The following is a 13,791-nucleotide window of genomic DNA, read 5'->3' on the forward strand; positions in this document are numbered from 1 at the left end:
TATAGTAAATCAATTTTTTATTATAGAGATGTATCAGATATGGTCTGGGGTATACCTATGTACATATGAAAGCTGTTAGCTGTTCTGTTCACTGTTAATAAATATTTTATAATTTTTAAGAAGCCCATGTACTTGTTTTCCATGCGGTGTTTTTATGCAAATCAAATGACATTTCATAATTCTGTTACACTGAATTGCTTGGTTAAGTGAACACTGTCTTCAGCATAAACTTTCATGACAGCATAACTTCCTAGAGCACAGCAGTATGAAAGCTCTTATAAAGAGCAGTACAAGAAAAGCATCATTAAAGCTAGCAATCTGTGTTAACATAACTACACCTATATTAGAAAATAGGTATCCTGTATCAATAGATTTCAGGAAAAAATATTGAGATTGGCTTCTGGGTCATCTTCAATTTCTGACTCTTCCTTATTCTCTGAAGAGGTGCACACGCCAGGCTCTTTATCTGGTTTTCTTTTTCTTCTGTGAGTGTACTCAGAATGAGTCTTCTGTATCGTCTCACGAGGTGAGTTACTCATGCTGAGTTCAGTTTTCAAAGCTAACTGTAGGCAGTTGTAAAACCTGGAAAGGAACAAGTACCTATTTATTATGCTCTGCAAATAGAACATTAAGACTTTGGCAACACAAAATGTTGTGTATAACGTTTCATATAATTCTAACTAAAATCCAAAGGCCGACCTGATCAGTATTGTGCGGGGGACTCAGGAATGCCAGCACATATGTTCTGTGAATGTTCTGTTAGTTCTCTAATCTCTAACCTTCTAAGAATCTAATTGACAATTATGCCCTATGTATAATGAAAGTCCCACTCATATTGCTGAAAACTACACAACAGATGATCTCAAACACTTTTATGGTTTGCATCACATCTTAGCCCTCGTATCGGCGGGTTAAAATCGATTGCTCGGGGATGATATATCGCGTCTAATCTAGACGCGATATATCGATCCCCGAACACACTTATATCGATTCCGGAACTCCATCAACCCCAACGGAGTTCCGGAATCAACACGGAGAGCTGTGGACATCGATCCCGCGCCGTCTGGACGGGTGAGTAATTCAATGTTAGATATTCGACTTCAGCTACGTTATTCACGTAGCTGATGTTGCGTATCTAAGATCGATTCCCCCCCCTAGTCTGGACAAGCCCTCAATAGCGTCTAATGGTCAATCCTATTCACAATCAGATGCACCATCATCACTTCCGTTTGCAATTACTTTAACATCCCTGTGGCAACTACAGCAATTAATTCAGAAAAATATTTTAAAAAAAATCTAAATAAGTGTTTTGTCCTGTATCCTTTTGCTCTGTATTTCTTCTGTCCGCCCTCTCTCTTTTGTTTCTCACAACTGGAAATGAGTAGAAAAGCCAGTACTGTGTAACTAGTCACAGGCAAGTGTTCCACAGACCACAGTTTGGGAACCTTAGACTAAAATTTGTACAGCAACGTTAACGGGTGCATTCTAATCTGAATAACCTAGGAAATTATGCGTAAATTCCTGTAGAATAAAATGAGATATTCCTGGCTTCATTAAAAAGGTGAATCTCCTGTCCTTAAACATTGTAAAATCTAATCAAACACAAACTTCACATGAAGATGCAGCTGTAGAAGTTAATACTCTGAAACTAGAACCCAATGTACTATTCATGCCAGATATCTGGAGCAACAATGGAAGTCCTGTACAGACTTTTTAAAAAGCTCTGTAACAAATCTTCTCTCCACTACCTGACACTGTTGCTTATATATGGTTAAACGATCCTCTAGGGTCATCCATAATTTAAAAATACCAAAACCCTCTGAGATCAGATTTGCAATCTGTTATACTATTATTTTGTGTGGCTAATCCTCCTGGTCTACTGGTTAGCAGACAAATTTTACACTTCTCTGGATTCAGATGTAGTGACACAGGATGCAGATAATCTAACAAACCTGTCAATTCTCTTCATGTTTTCTTCCATCTTCCGATTAGCTATCTGTACCAGAAAGTCAATATATTCTTCAGTGACCATCAATTTCCCCATGTGACTTATTGGAACTTCTAAGCAATGAGTACTCCGGACAGCCTAGAGGCACACACAGATGTATTCATTTGAATTACATTAGGAGATAATAGCTCCAAAAAATAGGTGCATTCACTATAGGAAAACTACTTGAAAAGATCTGGTTGTATTTCTTTGTGAGGAGAGTGATATGCCATGTCAGGAAAGTGTCATTTTTAAATTATTATTCAAATCTCCTACATACTTAAAATGTGCTCATGTTAATAAATAATTGCTAAATTCTATAGCAAAGTAGAAAAATAGTGCATACCATCATAATTTTACCTCTTCTGCCAATTGTAATACCAGAGTTCCTGAATCCAGAATCTATAGCCACTGAGTGCTGTGAAACAAAAACATTTTAAACAGCAGTTCAGACATATTTTGTCAGACTGAAAGCTTACTGTGGATTATATTGCAAGTTAAGGTCCCAATTTTGTAAAAGCTTAAAGGGCATAGTCCCAACTGACTGCATTAAGAGCCACAATCACTAGTAAGTGTTTACAGGATCAGATGCTAATACTGTAACAAAATACTTTTAAATTAAATTTCAGTGACAAAGACAGATGGTAGTTTCAATCTTGACCCATTCCATCAAGACAAAGGGGGAAGTTCATACCTCTTTTGGCACTACATTGTTCCAGTTTAAATAGCGGCTAGTCGAAGCCAATTGTGGGATGGATATGTTCTTAGATGTAGATTCTGCAGAACTCAGCAAAGTCTGCAGAAAGAATCTAAGTAAAGATTTTCTTCATTATATTAACCAAGGCAGGATGAAGATGAGGAAGAAAATGATCCTGTGCAGGCCTACAAAGTCCCTTTTGAAAGGCAGAAGGCACAGCATTATCTACTTAGCTGAGGTCTGGGAGCAAATGGTCCCAGTCAGTAGTGAACTAATTTCTAAAGAACACTGCCATGGGTCGGGGAAAGCAACACAGATAGTTCAGATTCTCTCTAGCCAATCTGCCTCAGCTAGAAGGCTGAAGTGCATTTAAATGGTTTTATTTTCTAGAAAGCACAGCAAAATCTGCAGAAAGAATCTTAATCCTTATTTTCTCCATCAACATACTTTTACGACCCCAGTTATTAAACATACATTGCTCCTGGGACTATTTCTAAGTGTTAAAATATTGAGGGGCCAACATTTTTACTTATGCAGCAACAAATGTAAACAAAACAACACAACACTGTTGGGTCTAATTTTACCAGAAGCTGTGCATCTTGCAACTCTTGACACTGCACATGAAGAATGAATGGTTCAAATTTGAATACAGTGTCGCCAGTGGCTTTCTGCAACGCTGTCATCTGGAAAATGCAATGAACAATTATATATTAATACTACAAGGGTGAACGGTTACTATTAACGTTTCATAATAAAATAGCTAGTTTGTGAAATGTTTAAAAACACCAGGAATGATTTGGCTCAAACTATCATGTTTGTTATTATTTAATTGCTTTTAACTTCCCATTGCTCATAATGCTGAGGATCTCTGCTGATTTTTAAGTATTAAACTGATTCTCTTGCCATGAATTTCTACTGGACCTCGACTTTTTAAAAAAATTATTTGCTTCCTTGTTTGATTATTTTGGACATAAGAAAAACCAAGGATGTCAGCATAACAGAGAGAGTATTGTTTTACTACAGTCAGCAGAGGAACCTTGAGAGCACAAAATATTACTACTACTCAGTTATAGTTTGCTTTTGATTTCTTATATTATTGGATATGATCACGGACATGTTGATTCTGAAGCACATTCTTTTTAAAATGGTACAATAGGTTAAACTTGTGGCCTGAACTACTTGACCTAATTTTAATCTAGATTTCAAAAATGACTCATTAACTACTTCTATGATAATGTTAAAATAAGATAAAATAAAAGGATTTATAAACTGAAATTAAACTCATAAGGCACATCAAGGGGAAAAAATAGATGACAAACAGTTACATAGCTTTAATACTCTAAAGGATGAATTTCACCCTAAGGTCTCAGTTTTGAAGTAGGGCTCTAAGTGGAAAATCTTCCTGCAATATTTTTCATGTAGATCACTTGAATTTTGGCAAGAAGCATTTTGAACACAGAGCAATTAAAGAGAATGCTGCATAATGTACCGTTATAATTTATTATTGTATGCTATGTTTATGTAAAATAAATTTAAGGATTGGGATTATTGGTTTTAGTTTATAAAGGCTGCATTGAAACAAGTTACATTGTTCATTGCAGTTTACACCACAGTCTACTACTATATAATGTTCTAACTCTTTTGTTCTTATATCTAACTGACTTGCCCCCCCCGCCACTCCTCCCCTCAATTCCATGAGCATCTTTAAAGAAAATACTAGTAGCTACCAATTTGCTATACTTACATTTAGGGGAAAAAATTGAACTGCTGCACTGTGCTTAATTCTTTTTTGGCTAGCATCCTTCCCCAATGTTTCCTTTAAATTGAAAATATTTCTTAAATCTTTTTTTTAAATTGAGAACTGTGAAAAATTCAACTATTATCTGAAAACATCCACTCAATGTGCAGTGGCAGTCAAAAAAGTGAACAGAATGCTGAGAATAATTAAGAAAGGGATAGATAATAGGACAAAAAATATCATGTTGCCACTATACAAATCCATGGTACGCCCACATCTTGAATACGGTGTGCAGATGTGGTCACCCCATCTGAAAAAAGATATATTGGAATTGGAAAAGGTTCGGAAAAGGGCATCAAAAATGGTTAGGGGTATGGAACGGCTTCCGTATGAGGAGAGATTAATAAGACTGGGACTTTTCAGCTTGGAAAAGAGACAGCTGGGGGAGATATGATTGAGGTCTATAAAATCATGACTGGTGTAGAGAAAGTAGATAAGGAAGTGTTGTTTACTACTTCTCATAACACAAGAACTAGGGGTCACCAAATGAAATGAATAGGCAGCAGGTTTAAAACAAATAAAAGGAAATATTTCTTCACACAGTGCACAGTCAACCTGTGGAACTACTTGTCGGAGGATGTTGTGAAGGCCAAGATCATAACAGGGTTCAAAAAAGAACTAGATAAATTCATGGAAGATAGGTCCATCAATGGCTATTTGCCAGGATGGGCGGTAATGATATCCCTAGCCTCTGTTTGCCAGAAGCTGAGAATGAGCGACAAGGGATGGATCACTTGATGATTACCTGTTCTGTTCATTCCCTCTGGGGCACCTGGCACTGGCCACTGTTGGAAGACAGGATACTGGGCTAGATGGACCTTTGGTCTGATCCAGCAGGGCCATTCTTATATTTTTATTAGTTTAAGATACCAGTAATAGTGGTGTAAAATAAAACCGCTGAGGAGTCTATCTTCCCCTGAAGACTATTGTATAAGATTTAGACGTTCTTGTGTAGCATTCTTTTTCTGTAACTATCCTTGTTATTAAGGTATCAATCTTACAAATGTAGGTGCTAAAAGTCAGGCCCCTAAATAAATGGCCTCATTTTTAGATGTGCTAAGCACCCACTGCTACTAGTGGAGCCAATGGGAACTGGAGATACTCAACAATTCTTAAAAACCAGATGCCATAGGCCCTGATCCTGCATTATGCAGCATACAGGTTACCTGCCATGCCTGCATGAGCCCCACTGGCTTCCACAGAGCTTCAAATAGGCACAGCAGTCTGCCCATATATTGGGCTTACGTATGGATTTTTCAGTGTCTGAAAATTCTGTTCTATCCACCTGAGTTATATAAACAATATGCAGCTTAAGCACAGTTGACTAGTGTTCAATGTAGTAGGAAGCCAAGGTAGACAGACTTGTCTCAGAGACAAGTATTATAACAGAATTTAACATTGACTGTGATCAGACTAAGTGATGGTGGTTGGTGTACTTTTTTAAAGGGTTTCTGTTTCACTGACCAGGCTAAGTAATTTAGCAGACACTCTAGGGACATTTTTTCACCGACAGTAAACGGGCAAGAAAGTCATACTGACTGCAATGGTCTGTGTATGTTAGTAAGTCCCAAGGCCACAGTGACTTACATTGCCTGTTGCACCGAAATGCTTCCTAAATGAAATAATTGTGATGAAAGGATTTTACCTTATTGCTTCTAGACCACCAATTTCCTGTAAAAGGCTCAGAATTTAATAAGAAAATACTGAAAGTAATTTCCTATTAAGCCTACAAAGTCTGAGGCCGAGCCCTGTCCCCAATGGAATCAATAGCAAAACCCCAGTGGGAGCTGGATCAGACCCTTAGTCAGTAAACAGTGAAAACATAACTGCTGTAACTAATTAATAAAAAATGACTATCACTGATAAGATATGCGAGTGACAAAGAAAGAAGTTCCCTTATTTCAAATACGGTAATGTTTAATAAAGAATTATATAGAAAAGTTTTGTCGTGTTGATTTAATGACCATGGACAGCATGCTCACTGTCTCATTGCATTCTAAGGCTCTGAACCTACAGATGCTTGAGGTGGAGCCTTTTGGGTGCACAGATATCAATGGACTCTGTGAGGGTGCAAGAGTCTTCCTATGAAGATTTTACAGTAGTCAAACAGCAGTCCTATAAATGAGGAATATAACTACTAATACTCCTCTGTACATTCTTCAAAGAATAGGTGTGACAAAGCAATGCAGGTTTACTTTCACAGTCCATTAGGAAAAACTGTACACCACTTTGACATTGTTATATAATACTTTGCACAGTTACAATTTTAAAATATTACTTTTTAATTACATTGTAATTGTTTTCCTCTTGTTGAATAAGGCCCAGAAATCTTTTGTGAAGGGATGTTTTATAAACAACTCCCCACCCCCCACACCTTTCCTCAAAGGATCTTAAAGATAGCTATAAAAATTAATTACTCCTCAAATACCTATTCCCATTTTACACTGGTAGATACACATCAAGGCACAATGGGGTTAAGTAGCTTGCCTGCTGAAAACTCAACACAAAATCTGGGAGTTCTGACTTCCAGTCCAATTTTCTACACTTTATGTTTGTATTCTATGAAAATGTAACAATTTTAAAAGTAGTCCAGTAAAGCTTTCTCACACCTTTAATGGATGCATAAACATTTTTACCGTATCTACCAACTAGAAGTCAATACAAAAATTGAGAAGGTTCCCATTAGCAAGAGCCAATGGCAACACTCTAGTAAGCTCAGACCCCACTCCTAGTAGATGACAAATCAGAGGCTGCTGAGATTTATATGAAGGTGATATCAAGTAAACTAAGAAAAAATAAGATAGAAGGGCTTTTTTAACTTTCAGTGTATGTATATTATTGTTGTGCAGTCTTTACAGTTAATTTTTTTTTTCACAGAATAACTAGTTTCATTTTATGGGGTACAATGTAAAGAGGAGCATTTAGAGAGCAAAAGGCAGTTTTGGAAGCACAAAGTAGTTCATAAATATTCAAACTGTTCAACAGTTTCCTAAACTGATTTGATATTAGGTTTCAAAACATTTTTTTAGGATATAATTTTAATTTAAAAAACTGCATAAGAAAGCCATTGTCTTTCTGCATTAGTTCAGATTTGTAGTTGTAAACTATGGCTGTTTCAATCTTAAAATGAAAGTTGTTAAAATTAAATCATAATGGAGTTTCTGCTGCATACAAAATAACAAATATGCTTTTTCAGGAAGCATGCCTCCCTTTTAAAGAAGAGGACAGAGGTCCATTTGTGTTTGCTTCCTTATCTGCTCCCCCAGATAATCAATCATGCATGACAGAATATCCACAGCTCAGAATATTTAACTCTTGCAAGGATTAGGAAGGGTAACAAGATTATTATATGGATAGCATGAATATCTAGTTATCATAATTAATGATAAATTGTAAGGGACATTAAATTTCATGCTTCAGACAATCTCTGACTATTAGAAAGTAGGATAAAACCTAATGCAGAAGGCAGATTATCCTGCATCTGCATACTGTGGGCTTCTTACACCTTCCTCTGATGCTGGCCACTATCTGAGATAGGATACTGATGAGACATACCTTAGATATGATTCAATCTGGCAATTCCTCTGTTCCTATTACAGAGAAGTTTTGTTTCATTGCTACCATTAATTCAATTTAAACTGCTAGTGACAAAGTCATTACCATCTGAAGACTGTCTGGTCTATGGGAAGTGAGTTTATGGTGTCAGACTAGTTCCTATGGGAGGTGTCTACATCAGTCACTCTACAGCTGACATCTATGTTGTTTGCCTCAGACCACGTCCAGACTAGGGTATTAAAATCGATTTTAGATACGCAACTTCAGCTACGTGAATAACGTAGCTGAAGTCGAATTTCTAAAATCGAGGTACTCACCAGTCTGGACGGTGCGGCATCGATGTCTGCGGCTCTCTGTGTCGATTCCGGAACTCCGTTCGGGTTGATGGAGTTCCGGAATCGATGTAAGCGCGCTCGGGGATCGATACATCGCGTCCAGACTAGACGCGATATATCGATCCCTGAGCAATCGATTTTAACCCGCCGATGCCGCGGGTTAGTCTGGACGTGGGCTCAGAATTAAATGAATGGTCATGGATGCAAAAATACATTCTGACCCCAGAAGTGATCCTTCAATACAGAATTGAGGCACACTTGCCAGAAACTTGACTGTACTTATTCTATGGATAAGGAAAGGGCTTCACAAGCACTAAATTAATATTTTTAGGAGAAAAAAGGCTGATGTAGGCACAAAATGCTGGTCCTGTGCAAGCCATGCAAAATGCCTAACTAAAAACCACTGAAAGTGGTGGATTTTATAACCTGCTGACATTGTACTCTAGTTCATTATTTTAAGGAGACAATATTTTGACATTAGCCCTGTTTATATGGACCAAGGGAGCCATATTACTGACTTAAACCGTGCTCTTGCTAGAAAGGTGCTAACAGTGTCGCCAGCTAACGCAGACAGAATTTTATCCTAATAACAAACCTGTGCTCTTAAATGAACATAGTCATTCTACTAACACAAAGGAAAAATGTAAATTATTTTCTAGTTTCTATTAAAATTGTGTTTTTTGGAGGGTTGGGATGAGGAGAGGGTAAGTACTTATGCATAAATATTGTACATTATTGACATCTTACCACATCCTCTTTTGCACAGAGTTGATGCATTACCATGAGCCAAGAACAGTTTTTCTTCTGTACCTCATAGCCATTGAAACCCTAAAGAAAAACAAATTATACAGTTATAAAAACAAATGTCCTTTACATTCTTGGCTTGGGACACAAGAATATACAGAAATATTCTCTGATCAATAACCGTAACTGTATCAACAATCTTAATGTTATTTATTTATATAATCTTCATGTGATTTTTTTTTAAACTATCAAATCTAGGTACGTATTTACACCACCTAGATAACAGTAGCTAAGCAGGTAGTTTAATTTAATCCCAAATATTAATGGAGAAGTGTTCTGATTTCACCCACATTCAGCTGTAGCAATGTGAGCTAGTATTTGCAGAAAAACCCCAGAAGGATGCTAATTCAAGATCTTTGAAAGAACTTTTGTGGTGTTGTGCTGATTAATATGAAAAATCCAGTTAGATGTATCTAAGCATGAACCTCATGATAGGAAGCAACAAAATACAATCCTATATGCTTTCCCCATACCACAAAACACTGGGAATGTTCTCTATTAAAATGCATTTACATTTTGGAGTTTGAGTTATGCACACAACTAATCTAAGGACCTGTTTACAGTGGGGATATTTGTACTGATGTAGCTACACCACTGCAAAACTGCAGATGTGTTGCACTGGTGTATTATGGGATCTTAAAATTCTACATCTCTAACATTTAAAATAAGAAACTAGCATGTTCTGTGTAATCTAATCTGCACTTTGCATATAAAACTTGTGGTTTTGATAAATCTGTGGAGAGTGCATGTGATTTTTTTTTTATTATTTTTATTTAAATGGAGATATCCTATCTCCTAGAACGAGAAGGGACCCCTGAGGGGTCACTGAGTCCAGCCCCCCTGCCTTCACTAGCAGGACCAAGTATGGATTTTTGCCCCATATCCCTAGGTGACCCCCCTCAAGGATTGAACTCACAACCCTGGGTTTAGCAGGCCAATGCTCAAACCACTGAGCTATCCCTCCACCCATGAAATGATGAAAATTAAGTCCATGAAAAGTCATGTAGTATAATTTGTTAAAAGAGATTGGTTGTAATTATCATTACTACAAATCAGTGTGTCAAGACTTAACAATCAGTTGCCTGGGAATGGCTAAAGAATACTAGGATTTAGACAGAACTGCCAATTTAAAACTCTATCCTCTGAGAGAAACATTCTGACTACACTATATTTTTGGCGTTGCTCAGATCTCAAAATTATGGTTGGTTGCCAGATTAAAAACCTAGACAGATCATATGATTCAAATTTCAGATGCTGGTGTTGGGTCTAAACTTTTGGTGAACTTTGGAGCCAAAAAACACCCAGACTGGCCGTCTCTGCATAATCCTTTCTGAACCTTTTTTTGAACAAAGCACTGACCTGCAAACTACTCATGACACCCCCTTCCTCAAGTAGCCATTAGCCTTTTATCTCTATGCATTTACTTCTTAAACTTGCTCTTCCTGTAAAATCTTGATTGATTATGCATGACCATTATCTTTTGTTAATCACTTTGTTTACTTCTGTGTATAAATATTGATGCCCACCCCTAATAAAGGGGCCACACTTATTCTAAAGCTTTTGGGGTAGTGTGTGCCCGTTGATCAACGCATTTGTGTCTGGTCTCTGACAGAATTGGGGGCCCATATTCCAACTCCGCACAACCTCGGGTGTTGGAGAGGTGAGTGAGGACTTGCTTTATTACCTAACAATTTGGGGGCTCGTCCGGGATTCCTTCTGGTGCGGTACCTCTGTCCAGTGGTCAGACCACTTATATATGAATTGGCAAGGCGCCACAGGAGATTTCTCCTAGCCAATTCAATATTGAGGGGTCGTGTATTGGACAGCAGGGTAAACGCCAGTTGGAGGGCTCCTGTCAGACACCATGGGTCAAGGGACTAGCGTGCCTCTTGAGAGTCCGTTGGGGATTGTAAATAAGTTATGGAATGAAGGGAAACTCCCAGTACAGACAGGAATGTCTAGGAAGAAGTTGTACACACTATGTGTAAGGAATTGGACTGGGTATACCGCGGTATTGGCCGACTCGGAGATGAGGTGGCCTTCGTATGGCTCTTTCGAGCAGGCTGCCTTAAGAGGAGTAAAGAGCCAGATCGAAAAAGACCATCCGGGACAGTTATGTTACTGGTTTTGTTGGGACACAGCAGCAGAGCTGTGGAAATCTTTAAAAATTATGACAGTCAGGTACTCTCCCGAGAGTGAACCCCCTCCAGGTTATTTCGATGAAGGGTGTAGACCACGGCGTGTTTTGACTCGTCAGCTGGTCCCCTCTGCACCTGCCCCTATTCCTCCGCAGGGGAACTCTCTCCTTGTAGCAGAGGGGAATCTGCAGGATCCCAGATTGGAATTTGTGCAGAAGGATGAGGAGGAATTGGAGGGGCCAACCTTGGGAGGAGTAGTTACTAGGCTTAGGTCCAAGCAGGTACAGCAGGGTGCATGCCCCCCCCCCTGAGGATAGCCTAGAGGATGTCTCTGTCAAATCTCTTGCGAATAATAAAAGTATGGTTATAGAGATGCCTTTACAGGTGCACGATCAACCTTATATGAGCAATGATGGACGATTGCAACATGCTAGTATTGTGGAATATAAAGGATGGCTAGAATGGGATTTGAAAGAGTGGGGACAGTTGTCAGGGTCTTTTGGGGAAAATCCCCGAAAGATCATAGAACTTCTAGAAAGATTGTTTTTAAGTTATAATCCTACTTATACGGATGTGGATCAGTTGTTAAGTAGAGTTTTGACTGGAGAAGAACGTAGTAGATTGTGGATGGCAGAAAGGACATGGGGAGATAGCAATGCAGCTAATGTTACTTGGATGGATAGGCGGGATCTGGCCGCTGGCTGGAATCCCCTAGACTGGACTCAGCTAAGGCTGACTCAGCTGCGAACAGATAGAGAGCGATTGTTAGAGAGACTCAAGGAAATGGCTCGCCGCTCGCCTAATCAGGCTAAGTTCATGCAGATTCGGCAGGAATCTGATGAGCCGCCCAGAAAGTTCTGGTCGAGGCTATTGGAGGGGGCCCGAATGTTCACTCAGATGGATCCTGAGAGAGAAGCAGACCACCCTACTCTTATTTCATTTTTTGTGAATCAGTCGGTGCCCCCTGTAAGGGATTACTTCTTAAAGTTTCGCCCTGGTTGGGGAGGTGAGTCAGTCACTTCAGTGTTGGAAGTAGCTGATTTTGCCTGGGAGAAAGAAAGGGAAAGTAGTAAAAAGAAAGAGAAAAAGGAAGAATATAAGCTGATGGCTTTAGCTTTTCACGGTGGTGTTCGAGGCAAAGGCCGTGGCCGTGGCAGGGGATTCCAGGGTGCCCGGGGAAGAGGGTCCTGGCGACCCCAGCCATCAGGAAATTGTTTTCAGTGCGGACAGCCTGGTCACTTTAAACGTGAATGCCCCTGGGGACGCCCAGAAGGTCTGGCTGCATCCGCAGATGCTTACACAAGTGAGGAATACACCCCTGCACCACCAGCTCAGCCCATCCCCCAGGCCTGGATCAACTATGGAAAACAGCAGCAGCCGCAGCAAACTCAGCCTCCTCAATGACGGTACCCCGGGGGCGAAGGCAAACAATGTGATGGTCTTATTTCCTTAATGTCTTTAGCCGGCTCCTTTCTCACTTTCTCTCCTCCCAGCGAAGAGCCTCGTTTAACCCTTTCAGTCCAGGGACTGCCTGTCTCTTTCCTCATTGATACTGGGGCTACTTTCTCTCTTTTAAATCATGCCCCCTCTCCCTGGCTATCCTCTGAGGTTAAAACTGCGACTGGGGTGGAGGGCAACCCACAGTCTCTGGGACTCACTTTGCCTTTGAATGTTATTTATGCTGATAAATGTTTTTCTCACCGTTTTCTTTTTTCCCCAGCTTGTCCGATCCCTTTGATGGGCCGGGATTTACTCTGTAAGCTTGAGGCTACTTTAACCTGCACTCCTGAAGGGGTAGGATTATTGATGACAGTGTTAGGAGATTCGGCCCCTACTCAGGGTAATTGGGAAACACCCCCCTCTCTCTCCCCTGACCTCACTGACTTGCCTTCAACCCTCTGGGGAATTTCTGACACTGATGTTGGCCTGCTCCTTTCGGCAGAGCCCGTAAGGATTCAGGTGAAGCCTTCCTTAACCCCCCCGTCAGTCCCTCAATACCCCCTGTCGCTGGAAGCCCGGGAGGGCATCCGCCCCATTATTGAGGGATTCATTGCACAAAAGCTAGTCCGCCCTCAGCGCACTCCCTGTAACACCCCTATACTGCCTGTCAAAAAGCCTCCTAAAAAGGACGGAGACCCTGTTCGTTGGCGCTTTGTACAGGATCTACGAGTTGTTAATCAGTATGTGGTCCCTCTTCATGCAGTAGTTCCTGACCCAGCTACTATCATCAGCCAAATCCCCTGGGATGCTGAGTGGTTCACTGTTATTGACTTAAATCAGCTTTTTTCAGCATTCCTGTGCACCCAGACTCTCAGTATCTCTTTGGTTTCACCTGGGAGGGACAAAGTTATGTCTGGCAACGACTTCCTCAAGGCTACAGAGACAGCCCCACGATTTTCAGCCAGTGCCTCCGCCACGACTTGGAAGGTTTCACCAGTCCGCAGGGATCCACATTGGTCCTATACGTAGATGACATC

At 40.0% G+C, this 13,791-nt stretch overlaps 1 protein-coding gene across 2 annotated transcripts in view; it reads right to left on the bottom strand.

Annotated features, from left to right (window-relative positions):
• The window catches only part of TYW3 (tRNA-yW synthesizing protein 3 homolog), a 19,336-nt gene continuing 5,545 nt past the window's right edge, over nucleotides 1-13,791 (bottom strand). Inside the window, exons 2-6 of one of the 2 annotated variants that reach the window (XM_030572107.1) lie at nucleotides 9,120-9,200; nucleotides 3,269-3,367; nucleotides 2,334-2,405; nucleotides 1,953-2,086; nucleotides 1-582 (exon numbers count right to left, since the gene is read on the bottom strand). In XM_030572107.1, the coding sequence (XP_030427967.1) occupies nucleotides 375-582; nucleotides 1,953-2,086; nucleotides 2,334-2,405; nucleotides 3,269-3,367; nucleotides 9,120-9,200 (594 nt within the window). In that variant the 3' untranslated portion in view covers nucleotides 1-374. The remainder of the gene's footprint in view (nucleotides 583-1,952; nucleotides 2,087-2,333; nucleotides 2,406-3,268; nucleotides 3,368-9,119; nucleotides 9,201-13,791) is intronic. The other variant, XM_030572108.1, reaches the window with a different exon arrangement.

Source organism: Gopherus evgoodei, chromosome 8 (assembly GCF_007399415.2).
Source record: "Gopherus evgoodei ecotype Sinaloan lineage chromosome 8, rGopEvg1_v1.p, whole genome shotgun sequence".
In the NCBI taxonomy this organism is placed as follows: domain Eukaryota; kingdom Metazoa; phylum Chordata; order Testudines; family Testudinidae; genus Gopherus; species Gopherus evgoodei.